Source organism: Spermophilus citellus, assembly GCF_964194105.1.
Source record: "Spermophilus citellus genome assembly, chromosome: 6".
Lineage (NCBI taxonomy): Eukaryota > Metazoa > Chordata > Mammalia > Rodentia > Sciuridae > Spermophilus > Spermophilus citellus.
The window spans coordinates 19,882,780-19,910,212 of record NC_138187.1 but is presented as its reverse complement, the minus strand read 5'-3'; the positions used below and the strand labels follow the sequence as shown (position 1 = coordinate 19,910,212).

At 55.3% G+C, this 27,433-nt stretch overlaps 1 protein-coding gene and 1 long non-coding RNA gene across 5 annotated transcripts in view; one reads left to right on the top strand and one right to left on the bottom strand.

Annotated features, from left to right (window-relative positions):
• Positions 1 to 27,433, bottom strand: part of KATNIP (katanin interacting protein) — a 144,661-nt gene that overhangs the window by 101,355 nt on the left and 15,873 nt on the right. For 3 of the 4 annotated variants that reach the window (XM_081298362.1, XM_081298364.1, XM_081298365.1), the window contains exon 2: positions 25,063 to 25,118. The exons of the other annotated variant lie outside the window; for it this stretch is intronic. In XM_081298362.1, coding sequence (XP_081154488.1) covers positions 25,063 to 25,118 — 56 coding nt within the window. The remainder of the gene's footprint in view (positions 1 to 25,062; positions 25,119 to 27,433) is intronic. 4 annotated transcript variants of the gene reach the window in all.
• On the top strand, positions 5,803 to 12,482 carry LOC308652346. Its single transcript, XR_014022763.1, has 4 exons — positions 5,803 to 5,933; positions 7,025 to 7,112; positions 9,851 to 9,988; positions 10,526 to 12,482. It is a non-coding gene; the product is annotated as an uncharacterized lncRNA (long non-coding RNA).

Below are 27,433 nucleotides of genomic sequence, written 5' to 3'. Positions count from 1 at the left end.
GTAGGGTGACATGGGACCTGCCTGCTGTGGTTTGGAAACACACGGCTCAGGCTGATATCTGGGCCCCAGGGTAACAGCGCTGGGAGGTGGTGGGACCCTACGAGGTGTCTGGGTCCCGAGGGCTCCTCCTGCTTGAGGAGATGGGTGAGGCTGGGATGGGCCACGCCTGCAGGAGTGAGACGCTCTCGTTATCCCGAGACTGGTCAGCTTCTGTGAAGTGGGTTGTCACACAGCCAGGCTGTCCCTAGGATCTGTGTCTTTCTCCCAGGCACGTGCTTGCCCTTCTGCTTTCTACCATGTTCCATTCTCTTCCTCCTGGCTCCTGGGCTGAGGGTCAAACCCACGGCGTGTGTATGAGGCAAGAGCTCTGCCGCTGAGCCACATCTCAGCCCCCCACTCCACTGTCCACCATGTTCTGCTGTTCCTTGCCGGGAGCTGTGGCCATGCCCTTTGGATTCCCATGCTCCAGAACCAGAAGCCAAATAAATTTCTTTTCTTTATACATTACCCAGACACAGGTATTCCACTATAGCAACAGAAGACAGACTAAGATAGGGTTAAATGTAGAGTGGAGGTCGTAACGGTGGGGAGGACTTAGTAAAGCACTCATCACTATAAAGTTCTCGCGAGGACCCCTCATTAGTCACATCAACACTTACAGAACTTTGTTACTGAGAGAGTGTGAATCCCAGCCCCTGCCACCCCACCTGGTGCTCGCCCCTGACCTGCCTCCTGAATGACCTTCCAGTCTCCAAAGATTCTCCAAGGGCCAGCTCAGTTCCAAAGTCCCCATGACCCCTCCCTTGCCACCTCACCCCCACTCCCTGAAGTTCATCCCAAAACCCTTCAATTAGTGTTAGATTATATACAATGCACGGGGAAATGGCATATAATTAAGTGAAGATTGTTAGCATCTAACTACATAAACTGCTCACTGATTATCTGGGGATTTGGAGACGTGTGTGTGTGTGTGGGGGGGGATCCTGAATTCTATTTACCTCTCCTGAGCCTCAGTTTCCTTATCTGCAAAAAGGGGATATTCACACTGTCTACCTCACAGGGCTGCAATTGAATCAACTAGAATAAAAATGAAAGTAGTTTAGGATCCTTTTCCTTCTTGTTTTTCTCCCTTTTTAAAATTTAGTTGTATTTACTTTTAATTTTTTGGTACTGGGAGTTGAACCAGAGGTGCCCAACCACTGAGCCACATCCCAGCCCTTCTTATTTTTATTTTTTATTGTATTTTTTTATTTTGAAACAGGATCTCAGTAAGTTGCTTAGGGCCTCACTAAGTTGCTGAGGCTGGCCTTGAACTCTAGAGTGGCTGGGATTAGAGGCGTGGGCCACTGCACTGGCTCTGGTTCTTCTTCTTAATTCCCACCTTGGATCACAGATTCCTGGAGGGCAGCCTGCAGCATGGGGGAGGGACAGTGCAAGGGGAGGCTGGGCTTCATGTGGCTGAGGTTGATCAAGCACTTTCCATGGGCCAGGCCAGGCCAGGCCCCCTCTAACCCTTTCCGTGCCTGACTTAGTTCACCATCGCCTCGCGCCTGGTGGGGCTCAGCTCCAACTCCCTCGCAGGGCGCTGCGTTTTGCTGAGGCTTTAGTTCCTTGCTTATAGAATGAAGGTAGGAAAACCTAAGCCATCAGCAAAGGCGTCACCTCCCTGCACAGGGCCCAGTTCATCCTCACTGTCTTCCATGGACATTTGTCAGGTGCTTGCTGTGTACACGTGACCAGTTCCCTTATCCTGCCCTGCCCTGCCCTGCTCTATTGTACCCAATCCTGTCCTGTCAACCAGGGCCCCATGCCCACGAGGCTCTGCTCTACCACTGAGCTAAATTCCTGGCCTGCAAATAGGTCAGCAAGAGCTCTGGCCTAGTGGACATTTGTGCATGTAGAGGCCACGCGGCGTAGCCGTTGATCGGGTTGTGTGGCGCATCAGCGGTATCCCCAGTGTCGTAGAACACAGTACTGAACCCTGGACAGACAGCGCTTTACATCTTTTCTTTGTTAGCATCACTGCTCTTGCACTTTGGGACCTTTATTAAATAAAATAAGGACTATCTGAAGACGAGCATGCGGTGCTGTCAGAGCCCATCAGATAACCAGATGGCTTCTGAGTCTCCAACGGGCAGGCAGCGCACACAGTGTGGACACACTGCACAGAGGAAAGATGGACGTTCCAGGCAGGAAGGAGCGGGGCATGGGGTTTAATCCTGCTACTCTGAATGGCATGTGATTTGAAACTTATTGTTCATTTCTGCAATTTTCCATTTAATATTTTTGGACTGTAGCTGACTGTAGATAATTGAAACCACAGGAAGAAAACTTCAGATAACGGGGAACCACTGTACCCCAAGTTGGACTGCTTCTTCCCCATCTCCTCTCCCAGGCTGGGCCACACCCCCCGTGGGCCTTTCGATCCTGCCCTCATCCCTGCAGGCTGCTCCCCGACACAGCTGGGGACCTGATGAGAGGTGAGTGGAATTACGTTGTCCCTTTGCTCGTATCTCACGTGGGCCCCTCACCAGGACAAGGCCCACCCAACAGCACTGACCTCTGACACACTCTCCCTCCCGGCCCCAGGACCGTAACACCCACCTGCCCCCACCTCAGGGCTCCTGACCCTCCTTCCCTCCGCCTGGAATGCTCTCCTCCCAGGAAAATGCCCAGATCCCTCACTCCTTCAAGCCTGGCCAGTCCCTTCCTCCTCAGCGAGGTCTTCCTTGGCCACCTGTTTAAACTGTCAGCCCTGAGCACGTGACGACCGCTGATTCTCAGTGCCGGCTGTCTCAATGGCTAACGACGCACTGACTACGACTTTCATTTACTGGGATGACCTGCACCAGAGTGGAAGTTCTAGGAAGGACACAGAACAGCGCTGGCAGACAACGGTGCCCTCGTAAGTATCGACTGAGTGAAGGAACACGCGAGGTGACATCTGAGCTGGAATCTGAGGGCCACCTGGGTAAAAAGAAAGGGAGAGGCCTTCCAGGGCGCAGGAGCTGCCAGTGCGGAGGTGCGGGGGCTGGAAACGACGCCACGTGCAGGGACGGACTGAGACCGGGTTTGCCTGGAGCCGCAGGTGCTGGGGGGGACGGTGGGGGATGGTGGCGGGGGGCAGGTGGCACACAGCGAAGGGTCTGCGGAGCCAGTGCTGGCCCCAGAGAAGTGCAGAATTTTCTCAATGGCCATATTGTTAATTCTCCCTGGGGAAAAACTGGAATTGGAAGAAACGCCAAGAATTAGTTATAATTAGACACTCGGCAGAGGCCCCACTTGAAGGCTCGTGTATTCCTTGGGGCCAGGATATTGGGGTTCTCCTCGACGTGGCTGATCGGAAGTGCTGAAGCCTGGGGTGCGTCTGTGACTCCCAGGAACGAGCAGCTGGGAGCGTAGTGTCACCTTCTAGGGCTTCACAATGACTTTGCAAGGGTCGGGTCCCAGCAGAGAAGAACAATAACTCACAGTGGGGAAAGACGAGGCTGTGTGTACCCCTGTCCAGGGTCCAAAAGCCTGGTAACTCCAGCCCAGCGCCTCCCCAGAGCCACACGGTAACTGAGGGACAATTCAGGAATGGCAACGCTAATGCTCTGGGTCACGGGGCCCAGCTCCGTAGGTCACTTTAACTGCCCTTTCTGAGGCCCTCTGTACGTGCTTATTTAATTCCCACACGAGCCTAGGACCATCCTCCCCATCCTACAGTCGAAGAAACTGAGGCTTTAGCTGACGCAAACTGCCTGAGGGCCACAAAACACCTGCCCAAGAGTGACACCGACCCAGGGGCAGCAGAACTGAGGACAGAGATAGAAACCAGATCCTCCTAACAGTGGTTAGCCCCTTTATCTAGCCATGCCTGAAGCCAACTCTGTGTGGAACTTCTCAGTCCCAGGAGCTAACACCCTGCCTTCTCTTCTCAAGCCAGTTTGAATGTGTGTGTGTGATTTACACCCAGGTTTGAGGCAGTCAAGTGGAAGAGCTGGGTCTGAATCCAAGTCCGTGCTGTGGCCAACAGCTCAGGGGAGCCTTTAGGACTGAATGATACCCTAAGGAAGCTTCTTTTGTTCTGCGGCAGTGCTGGGGATCAGACCTGGGGCCTCGCACACACTGGCAAGTGCTGTCCCGCTCAGCTCCAGCTCTAGCTCCAGGCCTATGATTTTTGTTTGTTCGTTTGTTTGTTTGCAGTGCTAAAGACAGAACCCAGAGCCTGCACAGGCCAGGCCGAGCTCTACTGCTGAGCACACCCCTGGCCCAGAAAGAAGGCTCTTTTTATTTTTCCTGGGTACTGGGAATTGAATCCAGGGATACTTAACCACTGAGCCACATCCTACACCCTAGCCCTTTCTTAAAAAGATACTTTTTAGTTGTAGATGGACACCATGCCTTTATTTACTTTTCTGTGGTGCTGAGGATTGAACCCAGGGCCTCACGCATAGGAGGCAGGGGAGATCCACCACTGAGCCACCATCCTGCCCCTCCCTAGTCCTTTTATTTCTATTTAGAGACAGGGTCTCGCTAAGTTGCTTAGGGCCTCACTAAGTTCCTGAGGCTGGCCTTGAACTTGAATCCTCCTGCCTCAGACTCCCAAGTCACTGGGATTATAGGTGTGAGCTCCAGTGCCTGGCTCACAATTTTTTTGTTTTTTTTGTACCAGAGCTGGAACCCAGGGGTGCTTAACCACTGAGCAACATCCCAGTCCATTTTTTATTTTTAATTTTGAGATGGGGTCTCACTAAGTTGCTGAGGCTGGGCTTGAACTAGTGATCCTCCTGCCTCAGCCTCCCAAGCCCCTGGGATTACAGGTGTGCACCATGGTGCCAGCCAGGCACAACAGATGTTCTTAATGGCCCTATGCCCACAACAAAAGATGACTCAAATAGATCTTATAGTGTAAAGCTCCCACTTTTTCTTCAAAACCCACCCGCATGCAACTGCTTTCCCAGCGACTCTGTATATCCTAGGGCTGTGTTGTTAAGTCGTGTATCTTGGTTGAATGCAAAAAGATTTTGTATTTGCTAACCTATCAGACTTGCTTCCATCCACGAAGAAGGAACGATAAATACTCTGCATTCAATATGCCTGTGTCCCAAACAGAAGCCCCGCCGTGAAGCCCTAAACCAGTGGCTGATATTGCCCCCTAGAGGTGGAACAAACAAAACACCTCACAGCCCGGAGTGGGCGCCCGGAGTGGGCGTCCAAAGGAAATATCACGGCTGTGTACCGCCAGATGGGTAACCAAGGGCAGAGGCTGGGTTATTTTTGGAAAATCTTAGACTTACGCTCATTATCACCTCTCCTGCTGTGTAGTAATCGCTACCAACACAATACATCCCGTGAGGTTTTCTCCTTAGTTCAGGGTTTAGAGATTATCCATGCACATCTCAAATCCTGGATTTCCTCCTGGACTCCAGGTCACAGTACACTGTATTTTTAAAAAATGTTTCCCCCTCGGCTATCTCAGGAATCATTTTTAAAATATAACTGATAGGAAATAATTAGCATTTTTATTGTCAGAAAAGTTTTCTAATAAAATTGCATTGTGCATTGTAAATCATCTTCTTGGCTGGTGAATACAGGTTTGTGAATTCCTGAAGGAGCTTACTCTAAACAGGAAACTTTATACTAACGCTATAAATGGAAGTCATTAGTGCTCGCCATAAACCAAAGGTAGCTGCAGATGTGAATACGGAGCCACTGAAATAGGAGATGTTTACGGAGCCACCTCTGAGGCACGGGGGGGGGGGGGTGTGTGCAAACCGACACTGGCCCCTCCTCACTCACACCCCAAGTCTGTGCTGGGTCCAGGGGCTCAGAGCGCAGCTGGGAGAGGCTCCCACACTTACCGAGCGCAGCCCCTGCACGGGCACTGATCTAAGGTGCTGTGGACACAGCAGTGGCACATGGAGGCCACATTCTACTGGAACACCCAGGTGACTTTACAAAGTCAGACCCACAGGGTGGCAGCTGGAGATGGGTGCCATGGAGACAGGCAGGCAGGGACATGGGGGTGGCAGGGGACAGGATCCACTTGCCAGTGGCTCAGGAGGCCTCCTTAGCAAGGGCACATTCAAGGGGCACCTGAAAGCCAGGAGGAGGTGATCTCTCTCCGGAGGGCATCTGGGGGTGCCAGGAACGACAGCGCCCAGGCCGGGGGAGCACCCTCAGTGTCACTGGGGAAGGGTATGAAGGCCAGAGAAGCTGTCGCAGAGCTCGAGAAGCAGGGCCTGGAGGGCTGGGGCGGGGGACTGACCTGGCCAGCCTCTAGCGCCCCTGCAGCTCGGTGGGAGGCCTTTGGCCTTACGCGGAGGCCACCTAGAAGCTACTGGAGGGTTTGGCAGAACTGGCATCATCTCACTGAGGTCTCAAGTGAGTCCTGAGTCAAGAAGGGCGGAGGGCTGGAGAAGCACTGCAAAGGGCCTGTGGCAGGAGGCTGAGGCAGCCCATCCCCGAGGACAGTGCGCGGGGGTGGGGCTGCCACACACAGCCTCTGCCCCCTAAGGAGGAAGGATCCACACCCTGGGCAGCTTCAGAGCAGCCTCTGCTGGCAGAGCCTCCGAGTCCTGCAAGACAGCCCTCGGCCTGCCAGAACGAGGGGCCACGGGGTGAAGTCCCCCCTAGTCTGTTTCCATCTGCCCGATTTGCACCAGGACCTTTCCTTCCAGGGGAGAGGGCCTCCCGCCCAGCACAGGCATCCCCAGGAGCCCCCAGGCCCTAAAGGGGAAAGAAACGAGGGGCCTCCTCCTCCTGTGCCTCCTGCAGATGCCCCCTGGGCTCCTGCAGGGCGGGCGCTGGGCTACGGCTGCAGAGGCCACCTCCTGCGCATCCCAAGGGCGCCCAGTGCCCTTCCTCTTCAGTGGGTGCCCTTGCTGTCTCCTGCCTGGAGCGTCCCCTCTGCGAGGCTGAGCTTGTTTGTCCCTTGTCCTCTCTCGGGGCCTCTCCTGACTATGGTACCCCGCGACCCCAGTCCTCGGCCCTTACCCGGGCTTCTCTAAAGCACCTGTGTTTTCCCTGTCCCCCCGAGGATGCTGGACGCACGTGGGCAGGCAGGCACACACTCCCACACTGACCCGTGGGTCGCGGCAGCCCTGGCGCACAGGAGGAGCCATGAGGTAACTGTGGGGAGGAAGGAAGGGGCGGGAGGGATGAACAGAGGGAGGCAAAATCCTGCTCTCAAAGAACCTGGCGAGGAAACATGGACGCAGCTGCTCCAACGCAGCGCAGCAGGCACCGTGGAGGTGCACGCAGGTGGTGCCTGGCAGGGTGGTGGCTCTGCGGGGGCCTGGTTAGGAAGGGCTCCGCAGGAGACTGGGTGCGGGGAGGGGCTGCAGGAGGGAGGGTGGTGTCAGGGAACAGCTCCAGGGGACCCTGAGCCCCTTGGGGCTGGGGTGGGGGTGCTGGGGTAGGGGGTGGAGGAGGGACCCAGCAGGTCGGCTTCCGCCCAGGGAGGGCCAGTCCCACCTGCACAGTGACAGGGAGCCTCACTCCTGGTCCGGGGGGCACAGCAGAGTTCTGGGGCCCCAAATTGGCTTTATGCTCAAAAATGAGTCCCGTTATTTTCCACACAAGACAACGCTGGTCTGAGAGTTGAGAGGTGCCAGGTAGCGTGACGCCCCGTGCCACCCCCTCCCTGGCCACCGGGGGCTCCATTCCTCCCCCTCCTTCCCTGGCTGCAGGTTCCAGCCAGGAGGTGCTCCGAGACATACTGCCTCACCTAGGGCCAGAGGAATGGCACCGGCTGGCCACGGACTGCCCTCCCCTCCTCTGAGGGGCTCCTGTTAGGTATTTTGGCCACAGCAACAAAAAACTGACTAAACCAAGTGGAATATTCTCCGGGCCTCATCTTAGCTCCTTTTCTGTTGCTATACCAAAATACCTGAGCCTGGGTAATTTACAGAGAAGACATGTATCTGGCTCATGGTTCCAGAGACCCAGGAGAATGACCCCTGCCTCTGCTCAGCTGCTGGCGAGGGTCTCATGGTGGTAAGAGGGAAAGCGAGTGACCTTGCGCAGCAGACCCCGCAGAGAGAGGAACCAGGAAGCTTCATGACACCCTCCTCTCAGGTGGCAAAGCTACTCGAGCGGATCACAGGGTCCCTCCACAAGGACGGCTCCCTCACACCCGACTCTTGGGGGCTGCTCCTCAGCGCTGCTCCCCTGGAGGTGGAGTCTTAGTGGGGCCACCACCCCCAACCCACAGCAGCCCCAGGAAGGAATGAGGCAGCGTCCAGCCTCCAATAGGGACAAGCCTCGGCAACATGATTCGAAGTGACAGAGGCCAGCCGCTGAAGGCACAGGCTGTAGGACTCATTCATATGAGATGTCTAGAACCGGCCAATCCAGAGACAGAAATGGGGGGGAGCGGTTACCAGGGAAGGAGGGGGAGGGGGGAGGACCCACCCTTGGTCCAGGGCCCCCTGGAGAGAGGTGCCCGCTCTGAATCAGCTGGTGGCCATGGTGGCGATGGCAGCACCACCCATACACACTGGCTGGCACTTTGAAACGGGGCATTTTGTTATGCGGATTACGTACCAATAAAAATATGAAAAAAGTGAGATGGATGAGCGCCGCCACATTGATAGAAATTGCTCAGAGGCCGAGAAGACGGGCTCCATGACGCTGGCGCCCAGGACGATGCCGGTCAGAACATTTAGTTGTTCCAGAACATGGGGCAGGTTGAACGCAGGTGACCCCAGTGTCTCTGCGCTCCAGGAACCACTGACACCAGAGGGGATGCCCGCCGGAAACCCCGCAGGGACAGAATGAGGCTCTGGATTTGGGAAGGATCCCGACTTCCCTTTGCCGTGAAGGGCGCTGAGCCTTCGTCTCTGACTGGCTGGGGGCCTGTGGGGGGGACACTCAGCGCAGGCGGCTGGGCTATGACAGTCACACCTGGGCTGTACACCAGCCCTTGAAAGCGTTGCCACGGTGGCAGACGAGGAATGGCACCAGGCTGGAGGCAGAAGGCAGGATCCAGGACGTAGCCAGGGAATGAGGGGGTGGTGACAGAGGAGTCCCTGCGGGAGCTACTGGTGTGTTTGTCACAGAGACTGGGAGCCGGCGAGGCTGGCGAGGAGGCCTGGGACGGGGGCTGCGGGGAGGGGACAAGGGCTGCGGGGAGGGGCCGGGGATCAGGCGTGCAGACTGTGGAGGGTGGCCGGCTGCGCCTAGGAGGGAGGGAGGCTGGGACCTCCTCAGCCCAGGGTGGCCTGATCCTCCCAGAGCGGCCACAAGCTCTGGCCTCCTGGCCTCCTCCTGCTCCATCCAGCCTGCAGCGCCCGGGGCTGGGCCAGCACGCCCAGGGGCAGGTCGGGAGCCTGTGGCAGATGAACTAAAACAAGAAAAACCAACAAAACAACAAGAAGCAGCATCCGGCCTCCACGTACCCAGACCCGGCCCACGCCCTGGAGCCCACCCAGAGAAAGCCACACGGTGCCCAAGGAGAAGGGACAACGTGCCAGGTGGAGGCCCCACATGTCTCCAGCTGGGGACTGTCCAGCTCTGCTTCCAGGCTTGGGGGCTGACAGCCCTTCTCCCGCCCTGAGGCTCTGCCTCTCCTCCGGCCTGGGGAGTGGAGCTGGCCAGCCCTGGACCTGACCTGGAAGCCACCCAGCCCTCCTTCAGACAGATAAAGGATTAAGAGGGCCAGAGGACACCAGGTCAAGACCGCAGCCCCGGGACGGCAGGTCGGAAAGCCGCTGCACATGGTGACTCATGACACCAAGCTACAACAGCCCCCAAGCTCCCCAGATGACACTTTTATTCTTTGCAGTCCTGGGACCTGAACCCAGTGTGCTCTCTCTGTACCTCTGAGTCACACTCCCAGTCCTTCTGGTTTTTGATTTGACAGAGTCCCCCTGTGTTCCTGAGGCCCCCTGAGGTGCTGAGGCCGGCCTGGAACTTGTGAGGCCCCTGCCTCGGCCTCGTGGCTGCTGGGCTCCCAGGGAGCACCATGACTCGAGCTCCAGGTGTATTTGGGTACACTCAGGTGTGTACACACACACAAAGAAAGGTCTAGGAGGTGGCAGGCCAGGCTTCTCCAGCGGCAATGGTTACTCCAGGCCAGGGGTTGGGGAGAGAAGGAGGTAGAGGAAGACAGGGATGAGCAGAAGGGACTAGAAAGTTTTTATTTTCAAGGAAGCCATTCTCATTATTATCCCACAAGTAATCACCTTTCCTGACCCTCCCTCCCACCCTCCCTCCTCAGAAAAGGAAAACAGTCAGGCCAGGCTCGGTGGTGCCCACCTGTGATCCCAGCCACCAGGAGGCTGAGGCAGGAGGATCTCAAGTCCAAGACCATCCTCAGCATTTCAGCAAGGCCCTAAGCGTCTTAGCAAGACCCTGCCTCAAAGACAAAATCAACACATTAAAAGGGCTGGGCACATGGGATGGTGGTCGAGAGCCTCTGGGTCCAGTCCCGGGGGAACAGTGTCCACTTCATGCTTTGAACAGAGCCTTGCTGCTCTGCCCTGGGGACTATTGCTAAATGGTCAGGGTCTTTCTCTTCCTCTCTCCTTCTCTCCAGCTCAGGGACACAGGATGGCCTCTCCTCCCACCTGGGCAGAGCTTCCTGTCCAGGAGCACGGCCCTGCCACTGCAGGAGGAAGTCACCCAGACTTGGGGACGGCCCCAGAAGGTCTCAGACTGACCGTCTCCCAGGTTAGCCAGACAGAGCACCTGGAGTGGAGGCTCGAGTCACCTCCTGAAGACCCCCTGGGACAGGAGTCCCCTGTGCTTCTCTTTTGCGAGCCAACCAAGAAAACCTTTTCCTGTTTCTCAAACCATGTCCTCGTCATTGAATGGCACCGAAGGCCAGGTCCGAGCTCTCAGTAACGCCAGTGCCAAAATGAAAGAGGGAAGCTGTCCTCAGTGATCCACCCCCAGCCAGACTCTGCCTTGGGGGCTCCTCCCCACTGCAGGCTCCCCCACCCCTGCCCGCGAGGACCTGTGAGCTGACACCACTCGGGACGATCCCCAAACCTGCATACGCAACAGCCATCTTTCTGGTCCTCAGACCAAAACCTGAGGTCCTCCGGGGCCCTCCATTCCTCTCCCAGACACGCCCCTCCCACCCCAATAGGCTGACCTTCCAGGGCTGGGACCCGCCCCTTCTCGGCAGCCCTGCTGCTGTCCCCAGGCCAAGCCACCAGCACCTCTTTAGGTGCCCTTGCAGCCTGCTCTCCACCCCGGGAGCACAACTTGGGAGAAGCTGCAGGTTTGACTTTCAGGGTGGCTCCCCCTCACCCCAGCAAAAAGCCCTCACCCTTACAAATGGCTGCAGGCCAGTGTGACCTGACCGTGACCGTCCTGGTCTCTCACAACCCAGCCCAGTTCCCAGCTCCAGCCCACAGGTCCTGCCCCCAGGCCCCACTGCCCCTTCCTCAGCTCACAGGGCGCCTTCCCCAGGCCCTGCCCGGCCCCCGCCTGCCTCACTGTTGTCTCTGACGCGCATCATGCCTTTCTTCTTTGCTGAGACTCGGCCTCCAACCCCGAGGACATGGGGTTCAGGACGGTGGGGCTCTGAGGGGCCCACGGAGGGTCTCCAGGCCTGGGCCAGCCCAGGACACCGCAGGTCCCTGAAAACACCCCCAAGTTCATGAACGCACGCGCTCGCATGCCTGTGCCATGAAGTCCCCAGCCACGCCAGCCCCGCTGCACGGGGAGTCGTCCAAGGGGAAGCGACGGAGCCAGCACTTGACCCCAGCTCTACAGGACTCCAGAGTCTGCTCTTGTGCCTTTCAGGATCACGTCCCTCCGTGAAACGTTGCTTCTGAGACTCGGCATCAACTGAGTCGTCCAGAAAGAAGTACCAAGGACCTCTGCACCCCGGCCAGGGGCTGAACCGTGGTGACGACACATGGTGGGTCCCTCGCCTGAGTCAGTGGCCAGTCCTCAGTGACACACAGCGGAGCCAGCCTGGGCGGGATGCTCACCGAGCTGCCACAGAGACCGAGGGGCATTAAGCCCGGCTCCTCCCACCCAGGCTGCGCGCCTGGGGCCTCACTTCCGCTTGTCAATGTGCAGCTACCCTCTGGGTCACCCTATCCTGTGAGCCAGCAGGTCACAGCATGGAGTCCTGGGAGTCAGGTCAAGACAGACCCTGCCACCGGCCATGGCTGGATGGACCAGACCCAGGAGAGTTTGGATTCAGAGACTTGGGGAGGGTCTGGCTACTCTCTTGGAAGGGGAAGTGAATTCAGGAGTCACTGGGGGGGACTCTTCTCTGCCAGGTGAACTGAGAAAAAGAGAAAGCTGGGCTGGGGCGGTAACACAAGCTTGTAATGCCAGGGACTCAGGAGGCTGAGGCAGGAGGATCCCAAGCTTAAAGCCGGCCTCAGCGAGTTAATGAGACCCAGTGTCAAAAATAAATAATAAAGTAAAATAAAAAGGGCTGGAGACACAGCTCGGGGGAGAGAGTCTCTGGAGAGCGCGTTTGTACCAAGGAGGAAGAGTGACATGGGAGCAGAGGGCCACGGGAAGAACTGAGAGGAGCCTCCTGGGACCTGGGACCAGGAGGGCTCCGGCTGCTCCCGCCACCCGATGCGTCCCTGCCCTTGGATTCTCAGAATCGGCCCTGCTCCCTCTCAGAGCTTCATGATGAAGTCATCGAGTTTATTTTTTTAACCAAGTCCTGAGTAATACGAATGCCCTGCGGAGCTGCTCTAAGAAATAAAAGTAACAAATAAAAAATGGCTCCTCGGTGTCTGTCCCTTGGTCAACGACGCCCACTGTGTGGTCGCTAATGTGGTTGTTGTAATCAAGCCACAAGGACATGCTATTACAGGACCTCGGCCAATTAATCATCCTACCCAGTCGTCTAGATCACTCTTCCCGGGAAGGGGGGGCGCGTGGGGCTCTGTCCTTGTCCTATCCCAGGCCATAATTTTATCAATGGCTGTTAATTAAGTCTGTGGATGACATTCAGATGAGGGACACTTGGAAAAACCTTGGTGACAGATTCTGAGTTCAGATCAATTTCTGTGGGCTCCACGGTGGACCTTTACATGGTGAATAAAATCCACAGGGTCAAGGTCAAGGTCCCGGGCGGCAGAGGCCTGGGAGGGAAGCGTGGCCTGGGGAAAGTTCCGGGACAGAGACAGAGCACTGGGCTCAGGTGCTTGGCGTGGTGACAGCTGGTGTGGTAGCCTCAAGCTCCCACCCAGGGCACACACGGTGGCACGCTGGGACCTGGAGAGAGGAAGGGTACTGACAAGCACTGGCATCTGCTGGGTGCCAGGCCCCTCCCCCTGTCGGCTGACCCTCTCATTGACCCAGTGAGGTGGCACCCTCGTCCTCATCCCCACGGCACAGGGAGGGTGCCAGGCTCCGAGGAGGAGCCCAGAGCAGATGGGATTCTGAGGCCAGCTGTCGCTGGGCAGTACACCCCATCCCACAGGGGACCAGTGCGTAGCTGGAACGTTCTGTCTGGTCCCGATTCTGCAGGTGACCAGGAAGGCCAAGTCCCACCAAGAAGTCACCCTGAGAAGGGATGGAGCTGGGCAGACCAAGAGCAATCGGCACGCTGTCCTCTCCCACCCACGCAAGTCCTCAGAAAGGACACCTGGGAGGACGAGGAGGGGCACTGGCAGATTAAAAATGTGAAGAAGTCCCCGAGGAGTGGACGGACAGCAGCCAGAACCAGAACAAGACAAAGAGACACGGGCAAAGCAGAAGCCAGGAGGCGCTGTCCAGGCAGGGGGGCCTGGGTAGCTCCAAACCAAGCCCCGGAGCCCAGGGAGGGGCAGGCCTGGGCAGAGGGCGGGAGAGTGCCCACCCGCAAGGGAGGCCAGAGGTGGCCCTCTGATCCACCAGCCTCTGAGAGCCGTGATGGTGGCCACTGGGACAGAAAGGACCCGGATGGAAGGACAAGGGAGGCCCTGTGTTCAGAAGACAGGCCACCACCACGCTCTCGTGACAAGTCCTCCCCTCTGCCACCATCGCTGTGGCAAACTGAGAAGACACGGTACCCCCCAGGGAGTCCCACCCAGGTCCATCCACAAGAATGGGACCCAGTTAGAAGGAGAGACATTCCATGTTGGTAAAGCCACATCAAAATGTGAGGGAGGGAGGGAGGAAAGGGCGCCCACCGAGCAGAAGGCAGGCCACCTCGGGACCCCTAGGTGTATGTCCACCGAGCACCAAGGCTCCAGGAAAGCAGCACTAGGGAAGCGGGGTCCGAGTGATAAGTAGAAGAAATGACAACCAAGGACTGGAGCGTGGCTCAGGGAGGGTGACTGCCTGGAACGCACAGGCCCTGGGTTCAAGACCCAGCGCTGCACACACACTCACACACACACTCTCACACACACACACTCACTCGTACACACACACAACACACTCACACACACTCACACACACACTCACACACACACTCTCACACACACACTCACTCTCACACACACTCACACACACACACTCACACACACACACTCACACACACACTCTCACACACACACTCACTCTCACACACACTCACACACACACACTCACACACACACACACACACACTCTCACACACACACTCACTCTCACACACACTCACACACACACACTCACACACACACACTCACACACACACTCACTCTCACACACACTCACACACACACACTCACACACACACACTCACACACACACTCTCACACACACACTCACTCTCACACACACTCACACACACACACTCACACACACACTCTCACACACACACTCACTCTCACACACACACACACACTCACACACACACACTCACACACACACTCACTCTCACACACACTCACACACACACACTCACACACACACACTCACACACACACTCACTCTCACACACACTCACACACACACACTCACACACACACTCTCACACACACACTCACTCTCACACACACTCACTCTCACACACACAACACACTCACACACACACACTCACACACACACTCTCACACACACACACTCACACACACACTCTCACACACACACTCACTCTCACACACACTCACTCTCACACACACAACACACTCACACACACACTCACACACACACTCTCACACACACACTCACTCTCACACACACTCACACATACACACTCACACACACACACTCACACACTCTCACACACACACTCACTCTCACACACACTCACACACATACACACTCACACACTCACACACACACATACACACTCACACACACACTCACACACACACACTCACTCTCACACACACAACACACTCACACACTCACACACACACTCACACACATACACACTCACACACACACTCACACACACACTCACACACACACACACTCACACACACACACACACTCTCACACACACACTCACTCTCACACACACAACACACTCACACACTCACACACACACTCACACACATACACACTCACACACACACACTCACACACATACACACACACACACACACTCACTCTCACACACACACTCACACACATACACACTCACACACTCACACTCACACACATACACACTCACACACACACAAGAAAGAACAACCAAAGAACAGAGAAAACAATGAAGCAGAGAGATTTTAAATATGCTCCACAGTATCCGAGGGTTTGACAGGGCCTTGCAGTCTGTTAAGGAGAGAATCAATAGGAAGTCAGCGACGTGGACGGTCAGGCCAAGGCACTCACCCAGACACAGGAGTGGGGACAGAGAGGACTGGCGAAACGTAAAAGGCCACTCACGCTATTGGCAAGGCTTTAGAGCGACGGGCTTCCCCAACGGAGGCACAGATTAAGATCCCCTCACAGGGTTATTTACAGATTTCTTGCCACATAAACCAAATAAATCCCTGTTATTTAGGTGAAGGGTCAAGAAATTACAATCACAGGCTGAATGTGGCCAGACACTTTTTAAAATAAAGTTTTATTGGCACACAGCCACACTCACTCATTTGCATATTAACCAGGGCTGTTTGCACTCGGTGGCAGAATCGCGTGGTGGTGACAGAGTAAGACCAAAGCATTTATTATCTGCCCTTTACAGGAAAAAAATCGCTGACCCCCACTTCAGGCTCTTATTAGTTGTGTTTTCTGTTACTTGAAGCCAAATGCACTCCTAACTAAATGATGAAGGGAGGCGCACAAATACAGAAAGCTCTAGAAAAGTGAACATCCAGTTAATAGTCGTTACTTCGGGGGAGGGGAATGAGACTGAGGGGAAATTTGATGGGATATTTTAATTTATTGTACAAACAGGAATTGTAAAATAATGACAATGAACTCCAGTTGTTTTCTAACTTGATTTTTCCAAGAATAACTGAAGCTCTCACCACAATGGCAAAGAACGGACGGCTGATACACCTCTGAAAGTACGAGTGAGCCTCACAGACACATTTAGCAGGGAAAAAAGACATAAAAAGTACTCACACTGTAATTCCACTTGTATGAAGTTGTACTACAGGCAAAGTTACGCTGTCAGAGTCAAGATCACGGTTGTTTCTGGAGAGGTATGTTACCTGGGAGGGGACATGCAGGTCTCCTAGGGCCCGAGGAGTGCTCCACATTGCTGACTGGGGGGTGTCAGCTCAGGTGTATTCCTGCATCAGTGCTCGTGCAACTCTACTCCTGAGACTGTCTATTTTGGGGGGGCTGGGGTTGTGGCTCAGCGGTAGAGCGCTCGCCTGGCGCTAGGTTCGATCCTTAGCACCATATAAAAATAAATAACTAAAAAGATTGGCTACTTTTTTATACATGTTATACCTCAATAAACAAAAAGTTAAGAATAATGGAAGGTACTCACTGTCCCTGATTAAAGGACGAGTCTAATTCTGAAATATATGTAATTGTACAGGAAAAAGTGGGGAGGCAACATACAAACAAGTAATAGGAACGATCCAGAATGGATCGGGGGAGGATTTCTGTGCCTTTCTGCATGTTCTAATCTCACTGCCGTCGGTGGCATTAGTCTGCAAACCAGGGACTCCGAGTGTCTGGCCCACTGGGGTGGGGGCTGCAGGTGTCACCACACCTCTGCTGCCCTCTGCCCTGAGCCCACCACCCCAGCGGACAGAGCGGGAAGGACCGGGGCCGACTGGAGGAGCAGCCCGCCCTGGCCCCGGCAGGTGTGCCGCTCTTTGGACTCCCTGGCCAGCCCTGGCCAGCCCACCAGGAGGTACTATTTTCAGCTCCATTTTGCAGATGAGGACACGGAGGCACCAAGGTTTCAGAACTTTCCAGAAGTCACACCGTCCTTGAGTGGTACCGCCAGCAGGCAAACCCAGACAGTCCAGCCCAGACCCTGGCCCTCCACCACTGCTGTTCTATTGTTTTGGTGACAACCATCTCCCAGGTGTGAAATGAAACACAAGTGACCCAAAGAACATTTTTTGAAACAATTTAAGTTTCTACATGTTTTTTTTTTCTTTTTTTAATACTGAGGATGTAACCCAGGAGTGCTTCACCACTGGACTGTGTCTCCAGACTTATTTATTGAGATGGGGTCTCAGTAAGTTGCTCAGGGCCTCCCTAAGTTGCTGAGACTGGCCTCAAACTCACAATCCTCCTGCCTTGGCCTCCCAAGTCACTGGGACTGCAGGCGTGCACCACAGTGCCCAGCTGAATGCCACTTGGAGAGACTCTGCCATCTCGGCTCTGCCATTCCCTCCACAAAGTGGCCATGCAGTGGCGCCCGGCTTTGCCGGCCACCCTTTCCCCTTTCCCATCCTTTCTCTGTGGTCCTTATGTTCCTTTGGGAAGACGCCCCTCTCTGACCATGTTAGTGTCCCCAGGATGGTGCCAGACTGAGCCTGGCTAGTGCCACAATGTGCCAGGCCCTCTTCTAATCCCCCACCCCGGTGACAGACGCCCATTCTACATGTGAAGAAACTGAGGCTCAGGGGGAAGGGATGGGCCAGGATCATCTAGGCTGCCTGACTCCAGGCCCGGGCTCTCTCCTGATGCCATCTCATCTCCACGCAGTAAGCCTGGGCAGCTGGCACTGTCTTGCCACTGAAAGCCTGCTGAGAACGGACCCGTCGTGCAGGACAGCAGGGCGCAGAGGGCTGAGTCAGGACACCTGGATACAGCCATGCCTGCTGCCACCCACCCTGGGAACAGATTCCCTCTTTCACCGAAGCTGGCTTCACGAGGGCTTCTACCCTCTGAGCAGGGTCTGGAGACCTGGCCCCGGGCCCCGATGAGGTTACAGTCAGAACTGCTGGTTCTTGCCAGGTCTGGGGAACCCAGAGGAAACAGAGGCCTCAGAGGAGAGAGGAGCGTCCTCATGCTCAGTGACAGCGGCAGCACGGGGCCTACATGGCCCGGTGTGCTCCAGGCCCCTGTGACCTGGAGACACACCGTCCAGGGGTCACTCTCAGGCGCCTCCCACTCTCTTTTCTAATCATATTCCACACCCCACAAGCTGACTTCTCCGAGTGTAGGGAGGAGGTGACAGGGACACCGTAAAGGCAATTTCATGCCTGTGATCTGAGGACCGAGCGAACTTTGCGGATGCTCTGTTGAAGGGCACGTTGCTTCGCCGCCATCGTGTCTGCTGGTCCAGCTGCAGCTCTCGGAGGGCTCTTCCTCCGGTTCAGTCTGTGCTGGGAGCTAAGCTGGCCCAGGAGGCTCCAGACACGTCACTCTCCTTCCTGCCATTGCATCGGAAATTGATTCTCTTTGCTTTTCAAGGTTCAAATTTGGGCCCTGCTGCTGTTAAACTGGGGTTACGGGGGCTATGTCTCCGTACGTGTCTCCTGCAGCTCCTACCTGCTTGCCAGAGTCTGGGGCAGGTGGCTGATTCAGTCACAAGGTCATTCCCAAGGGGACAGATTACATGTCCCCCCCCTTTTTTTTTTTTGGTACCAGGGGTGCTTAACCACTGAGCCCCATCCCCAGCCCTTTTTATATTTTATTTAGAGACAGGGTCTCACTGAGTTGCCTGTGGCCTTACTAAGTTGCTGAGGCTGACTTTGAACTCACAATCCCCCAGTCTCACCCTCCCGAGCTGCTGGATTACAGGGTGCGTCACCTCGCCCGGCACATGATGGTACCAAATGAGTGAGGGACAGTGGCCCAAACTGAGTCCTGCTCTTTCTTGGCAAGACTCACCCCTCACCTTTTGTCTTTGAAGGGATTAGCTTTATCACCAAAGCCACTTTGCCCTGCCAGTCCTAAATCATAATCCTCAACATTTACTGAGCTGCTAGTATGTGCCAGCCCCGTTCTAAGCACTTGGCCCACGTGAACTCACTGACTCCTCACCTCGGTGCCGTGCCACAGGTTCTACCATCCCTACCCATGAGAAGGGAGATTGAGCCACGGCGAGGTTAAGTCACGTGCCTGGCGGAGGAACCCAGGTGTTTGGTTCCAGGGTCACAAGCTCAACACTTTACTGTCCTGCTTCCAACTCTGCATAAATCACAAGTGGCCAATGTTGCAGGGGCCCCACTCCAAGTTCTCTAAGTTACAGAGACCAAGACCTCAAGAATCAAAAGGACTGGCCGTGATAACTGGGAATTCATCTGACAGTTGAACCCAAAACGGATTTCGCTCTTGTCTGCCCAGAAACATGAACTAAGAGGTTTCATTCCAGGAGAAGTGCCCATCTGGAACATCAGCTGTCCTGCAGGCTCCTGGAATGCTGCCCCGCATGCCTAGTTGTCTTTCTTCCTCCTTTCACTCACATGTTTTGGGGGAGGTAGTGCTGGGGACGGAGCCCGAGGCCCTGTGCCTGCTCAGCCCGTGCTCTGTCGCTGAGCTGCACCCCCCTCAAAAAGGGCAATTGAGCTCTTGTAAATTTGGAGGGACAGCTCCCGGTGGCCCAAGGACTAAGCTGCAAGGACACTGAGAACTGCAGTGAGGAAGGGAGAAGGGCCTGCCGTCTTCTCACCAGCGGGGTCAAAACCGACAGGAGAGTGGCCAGTCCCTCGGCCTCCTGCAGACAGCCAGGATGGGGCTCTGAGCTAAGGCTGTAAGAGATTTTCAGAAATCGAGGCGCTGGACATGCCCCCAAGTCCTTCCCAAGAGACTGACCCAAGGCTTCAATGCGGGAACTGCTGCCAAGGACAGCCACACTTGAACTTGGACAGCACTCAACAAGGTGGCCTCGAACAGAGAGCTCTGGCCCTCTTGTGCACTATTAGGAGATGAATTGGACACACTGATCTCAATGAAGCACACAGCCTTTGATCCATTAATTCTACTTTTAAGAAATTTAACCTTTGGCTATTTCTGCACATGTGCACAAAGATGTGCTTTAGGACACTCTCGATTCTTAGGGTAGCAAAAGACTATGAATAGCCTAGACATTCATTAACCAGGACCTTCTAGTGCATTATGCAATTATTTAGCAGCAAAATCCCATCCAAGTGGACATGAAATGTATGACCTTTATACATCTCACTCTGGATGAATATTCATATTTTGCTGCACATATATTAATGTATTTGATAACAGGACACTTCTCTAGGCCCTACTAGGATGGTCTCTTCTTTCTTTTCTTTTTTTTTGGGGGGGTGGTATTGGGAATTGAACCCAGGGATATTCTACCACTGAACTACATCTCCAAAACTTTTTATTCATTTATTTTTTTGAGACAGGATCTCACTAAGACAGGATCTCATTAAGCTGGCCTCTAACTTGGGATCCTCCTGCCCCAGCCTCCTGAGGAGCTGAATTAGAGGCATGCATTACCGCACACAACTGGTATTAATGAAGGACTGTGTTCTGGTATATGTGCAATGAGATAAACCCATAAAAAGAATGAGGTCTGCCCATGCAACCTGCTAGGAATGTTCTCCAAGACACAATAAGGTGTAAAACTACTAATACTACTACTAATAATAATCCAGGAACAAAATAATGGGTGTCATTGCCATGTTGGACAAGGAGGGCGTGGCTAGGTGGCACAGGAGACAGAACACATACTCTGCATAGTTGGAGACTGTAGAGTATCAGGGAAGGGCACAGAAGGAGCTGATTACAGTGGGAACTGAGGCTGGTGTTAGAAGCATGGATCCCCAAACACCCCTCCTCCTCCTTCTCCTTTGTTTTCCTTTTGTGGGGCTGGGGAGGGGTCTCATGCAGACAAGGCGAGCTCTCCATCCCTGAGCTACCCCATACCCTCAGTCCCACCTGCCTTGATGAATATTCTCAGGTGCTGACTAGCCAGGGGACCAGGCTCTCCCTCTGGCCTGTGAACTGAACTCCTAGATGAAGAGCTACCAGTAGAGAGAAGCGTCAAGACAGCAGCAAGGTGCTGAGACGGTGCTTGTGGTGGTGCACTGAAGAGACAGAGGTGGTGTCCAGAAAACCTCGTGCCTGCAAGCACTGTCTCCTTTCCTGTGTTCCCCTGAGACCTCTGTCTCCTCCTTTGCTTGGGAAAAATGAAGGGAGCCTCTAGTCTTGCACCAAAGTCTCTGCTAATAACAGGAAGTGGCATGTGTGTGCACGCCCATGCAGAGGGGAGGTGTGGCGTTTTCTAGGTGGGAGAGTTAAACGGCTTCTGCAGTTCTTTACAAAGCGAGCTGGGCAGATGTGAGCACTGTCAACAGCAGTTTTAATCAACTGCAAAAGATGGCAGTCCCTGATCACAAGTGGCTCTGAGTGTTAGGAATGGGCACTGGGGGCTAGGCTGCCAGGGGACACACACAGGAAAGGCTGGAGGGGTCCGCCTGCGGTCTGGAGGGAGCTAGGCAGGCCCCTGCAGGGGGAGGAGCATCGTGCCCCTTCTTGCTGCCACTCCACCTTTGGACACCCAGGACGGGCGAGCGCTGCGCTGGGAGCCTGAATGCAGGCTGCCCTCAGCTTCTACGCCAGCTCACCAGAGGGCATTAGAGACAGGTCACAGGGGTCCAGGGACACGACGAGGTCACACCTTGGGATTTGCGGCTGATCTCCTTAACTGGGGACTCGGGACCTGCACCACAGCCCTCCAGGCGCATCATGGGTACCAACCAACAGAGTGGCAGGGGTCTCCATGGCTCTGCGCAGGAGGACATGACCCCAGCCCCAGGCCTGTGAGCTGCACGGTGCCCTGGGCACCAGCGTAGACCCTGGGGGATTGGGACTGAATAAAGATTTCAACCTCCTCAGTGATTTTCATTCTTTTTTTTTAAGCGCTGTATGATAAATTGGCTTCTTAATGATTTTTGAGTAAACTACAATGACCACAATTTCAAAAGCATTAATAATTCATGACCAAGGGCCATAAACACTCCATAATCTCTGCAGGCAGGAACCATGACTACTTGTTAGAGATGAGCCAGAGAATATTTTCACCCGCTGAACTGAAACCGAGCTCTGATTTCCAGAAATGACTGTGACCCTTCCCAGGCCGCGGCTCAAGCCACCTCTCCCAGGAAGTCCTCCGGGGAGGGCGTTGCCAGGCTCCCGTATGCGGCTGACTCTTGGCTTCCTGACGTGCGTCTTCTGGTGTCTATGAGGCAGGGAGCACGGGGGCTCTGAGCCAGTGGCGTACAGAGCGCCTGGTCCAGAGCCAGGGGCCACCTCATGCAGGGAAGCCCTGGTTCACACCCACGCCACCATGGGGCACCTGCGGGTGGGGGTGGGGGGTTAAGAAATGCTGACGTCAAGGCCTCGCCCCCAGAGGTTGTGGTTTAGTGGCTTGGGAACGGACCTTGACATCAGGGCGTTTAAAGTTTCCAGGTGGTTCCAACAGGTGGCAGTTGGGGACCTCTGACAAAAAGTGCTGGGCCCTGTGGGGACATGGTCGCTGTGGACCTGCTGGATATCAAGCAGGTGGGGGGCAGGGATGGCAAACTGGGGACCCCATCTGAAGGGGCAGCCACACTGATCATGCCACTGCCCATGGATACTTGGTAGGAGTAAGGACTCAGTGGGTCCTTATTTTTCCAAAGAAGCCAGGATGAGCCCAGCCTCATCCAAACCGGGGCACGCCTGCTTCCCCCAAAGCTGTCCCAGGTGTGGGCCAGGCCCAGCTCACCTTTGGACAACTCTGGCCTGGCAAGCTCATGAGGCAGCCTCCCTCTTCCCCTCGCCAGGCAGGCCCAGGACCACTGGGAGGTGTCCCCAGTCCCTACCTGGGGGGACCCCGGGCACCCCAGCCAGGGAGCGAGCCGGCCACGCGAGCTCAACGCGGGCCCAGCAGCTGTTCCAAGCTGCTCTGGGAAAGAGATGCTCGTCTCCTCCCTGCCTTTCCTGGGGATGGGGCCTGATCGGGACCTGGCATCCTGCAGAAGACACAGACTGCAGGGGAGTCCCTGCTTCCGGCTGAGGACATGGCGGGGAGGCTGTCGCGACAGAGCAGGGGGCCGCCCCTCTGCACCTCTTTCTTTTGTTTCTCTAACCAAACAAAAACCCCCGCACAGAAAGGCGGCCCCCTCTTTTTTCAGAGGCCAGAAACCATCTTAAATATCTTAAGAGCCTGGGGTGGAGATTAACAGCCCTGCTCTTTGTTTTCCTTCCAGCACTTTCTAGAAGAGTAGGACCTACAGGCTCCTACATGCTCCCCAGCAAGGGGAGGAGCTGGGGGCTGTGAGCCGGGGAGCCTGGTCACCAAGGAGGGAAGAGCAGCGGTGGCCCCACCCTGCGGCGAGCTTTCCCAGCTGAGTGCCCAAGGGGGAGTGGGGGACGCCACTGCTCCGTGACCCAAGGCCCAGGGAGGTGGCAACGAGTCCCCTTGAACGCTGGTCTCCACCACTGGCACTTATGGAGGGGGCTGCAGGCTACCAGAGCAGGTGACCCAGGCCCACACTGCAGAGGGGACAGGCCCAGCAGGGCCCTGGGGCCTCTGCAGCCCAAGCCCAGCACACCTCCTCAGAGCTGGCCGAGAGCAAGAGGAAAGCAACAGAAAGAGAAAGAGCCAACTTTGGGGCCATTTTTGAGCCCTGGGACCCAGCTGACCTGACAAATGCCCTTTGTCACTGGAATGACGTCACTGTGCCATCAGAAGTGTCAGGGTGGGTGTTGATGACTTCAGGATCAGCGGGTATCCAGCATGATGTCACACACTGCATTCCCCTGCACCCCTGCACCCACGTGCCACTAAACGAAGACTAACTTAAACTCCCATGAGCTTGGGACTTGCTCCGAGGGCCTGTGGTGACCTGTGTCCTTGCCATGGCTTCCCACCCAGCTGAGGCTCGGAGAACTTGCGACTTCCTTATTGGCGTCGCTCTGGCTTTGACCATGTTGCTCCCTGGGCCTGGAGAACAGTCCTCCCTGAGAGGCAGCCTGCAGTGACCTTCCTGGACTGTGCTGGCAGTTGGGGGGCCCAGGGCCTGCACGACCGTCCTGCTTCCTCTGCCCACTGTGACGATGCTGCTCCCATCTCTTCGGACCACACAGTGCACACAGTGACTGAGTCCCCGTCCCCGAGGCCTGGCAGTCAGGGGAGGCTTCAGGCCAGCCACAACGTTCTGTGGCTCCTTCCCTCAGGAGGTGAGGCCTGGCCTCTGCCCGCTCTCCGTTCTTACTCTGCCCCACCCCTAGAGTCTGGGCTGAACTTGTGACTTGCTTTGAAGCTCCTAGACCCAGTGAGCCTTGCAAATATCCTTTCGTTTTAAAAAGTGGCACGAGTGACAAAGTGCCAGTTGCAGGCCTGTGACTCAAGAGGTCCTGCAGCTGCCACTCTCCTACTCTTAAACCCAGAAGTCCCGCATGGGCAAGCCTGGCCAGCCTGCTGGGAGATGAGAACCTGTGGGGAGAAATGACACCCCGCCGGAGCCCAGGCTGCCCCCAGGGAAACAGCAGTGAGCGCAGACGCAGGGGGGGTCCCCAGAATCAGCAGAGCCAGCCCCTCAGCACAACCACTGGGGAAGCCCAAATTGCCGATTCATAGAACCAGGAACCAAATGCACATTTTAATCCACTGAAATCGGAGTGATTTATTACATGCAGCTAACTGATATGCTCTGGAAGACATTATTGTTCTAAGTGACACTGGGTTGACAAGTCTAGCTGCCAACTCTAATTTGGTCTAGGATCCAAGGAGGCAACTCAGTAAGAAAAGAGGAGGAGGACCCAGCATATTTATTTACCACCCGGCTCCCCAGGTCCTTTCAGACACAGTGGCCTCCCCCTGGCCCTCACGAGTGGCACATTTACCTCCTTTTTCTCCCGAGAGCAGGACCGACTTCTCTGAGCCTTTCGCAGGGTCTGACCTGTGGCGGTTCAAAGGCAGAAGCAGAGGTTGAGGCTGCTGGGAACAGCTAGTTTATCACCGCAAAAGCTTTTTATTTGCAAACTGAATAGACAGGACCGATCATAATCAAATGATTTTAAGAAAATGGAGCCTATTATTATAATGGGAAAATGGCACACTTCTGAAATACCCCAACAGCAAGAAAAACGGTGATTCACACGCTCACGTTATTTGACTATAATGAAGAAAGCTCCAGCCCTTTAATCTGGAACATTATCTGCTCTCTGAAAGGGCCGGCGGACTGTAGTTTTCCCAGTGGAATTACATTTCTATTAAATTGTTTGAAATTATATAAAATGCCTTCCACTAAAAAGCCTTCCGCTGTGCGCACACACATAAACCTGGACGGTGCATAGCAATGGGCCGCGCCAAAGCCCCACTCTCACCACTTGGGTGGCGCTGCCTTGTGAATCAGCAGTAATCACCTGCATTTCACATAATGGGCAATTTCGGAGAGAATTGTTGCTTTTCTGGAAAACTTGAAGACTAACATTTGAAAGCATGCATAGATTCAACTCAGAGGCATCATCATGTAAATGCGCCTCTCCAGGTGCCGTCTCCACACCTTTTCTGGAAGGGTCCACTGCACAAGGCTCCCTTGATGGAAGATGAATGAATTACCTTGGTTTTCAAACATCAAACAGGAGCCATTGTGCGTTCCCAGTGCAGCTCCTGACTGCCCAGCTCTGCTCCCAGGTGGCCGTTTGTGAGACTGTCACAATCACAGGGCCCATTAGACAGGGGCACTCAAAAGGCAGGAGCACAAAGGCTTGGAGACAGCACGCTGCGAGGCACGAGGTGGGGCCGAGGCGCCCAGGAGATGCTTGCCACTGGACAGGGCCACTCCCGGGGGTCTAGGCTCCTGTGGGGGGAGGGGCGGGGTTGCCACTGGTGGTCAAGCCCCTGGGAGGGTGATCTTTCCAAGAAAGCGGGACTAGGGGCGAGCAGAGCCCCCGGGAGGAACTTCTGGCAACAAACTCTGAGGCCATTAGAGAAAAGGAGTTGGGGGATGCAGGACAAGGATCGTCACCCGTCACAGTAGAAAGCGGAGTTATCTGTCGCTACAGTTCCCAAGTGGAATGTCCCCCAAGGCCCCCGTTGAATCCTGGTCCCCAGCCCACGGTGCTGCTGGAAGGTGGGGGACCTTTCGGGGGTGGGCCTGGAGGAAGGAAGGAAAGTCACCTGCAGACATGCCCTGGAAGCGGGTGCTGGGACCCCGCTCTCGCTCTCCCGCTCGTCCCACTTCCTGCTCACCCTGGGGTGAGCGGCTTCCCCCCGCCCCCCGGCACATGCTGCCTCGACACAAGCCCAACAGTGACACGGCACCAGGCCGTGGAGAAGGCTGCACAACTGAGATCCACAATGAACCTTTCCTCTCTCCTGCTGACTGCTCCGGGTGTTTGTTACAGTAGCAGAAAGCTGGGAGGCGCCTGCTCAGCTCACCGACCAGAGACACTGCCCTCTGCTGCTTTCCTCCTCCCTGCCCATGGAGTGAGGACCCAGGGAGGCCACGAGGGCACACGATCCCAGGCCTCAAATCTCAGAATGCGGTACCAGGGATGGACCCTGACTCAGCCCCAGGCAATCAGAATCCCAGCCCAGGAACTTGGAGATTGGCTGAGACAGACATGGCCAGGACATCCTCATCCTCATCCTCACGGGTGAGCTCTGACGCTGTGGGTGCCACGGGGCACAGTATAAATGCCGGGATTTTGAGACAGAAGGACCGACCTGAAACTGACTGTGTGCCTGCTTTGTGACCCAGGGACACCTGCATATGACTGTCTTCTGGGCCCAGAATAATGTGCAGTGGATCATGTGGGGTGCTGATGGTGGGGGAGGCTGTGGGGGGCGGGGCTGGGGGTGTACGGGAGCTTAACTTGTCTGTGAACTTAAAGTTGCTCCAAAAAAATGAAGTTCATTAGGCAGCAGGAGTGCGCATGCCTGGATCCCAGCGACTCAGGAGGCTGAGGCAGGAGGACCGCCAAGTGCCAGACCAGCCTCAGGAACCCAGCCAGATACTGTCTCAAAATAAAAATAAAAAGGAAGTGCTGGGGCTGTTGCTCAGTGGAGGAGCACCCTGGGCTCAACCCCTAGTACCACTCAAATAATCAAGTCAATAACCAAACAAAAAACAAAGTTTATTAAACACATGCACAAAACAACTAAAAGAGCCCACTGCTCAGGGGCTGCGAGAGCCGGCTGGGCTGACTGGATCCTGACCTGAAGCCAGATGCTCTGGAGCAGGAGCCAGACAGAGCCACTCCCATAAGC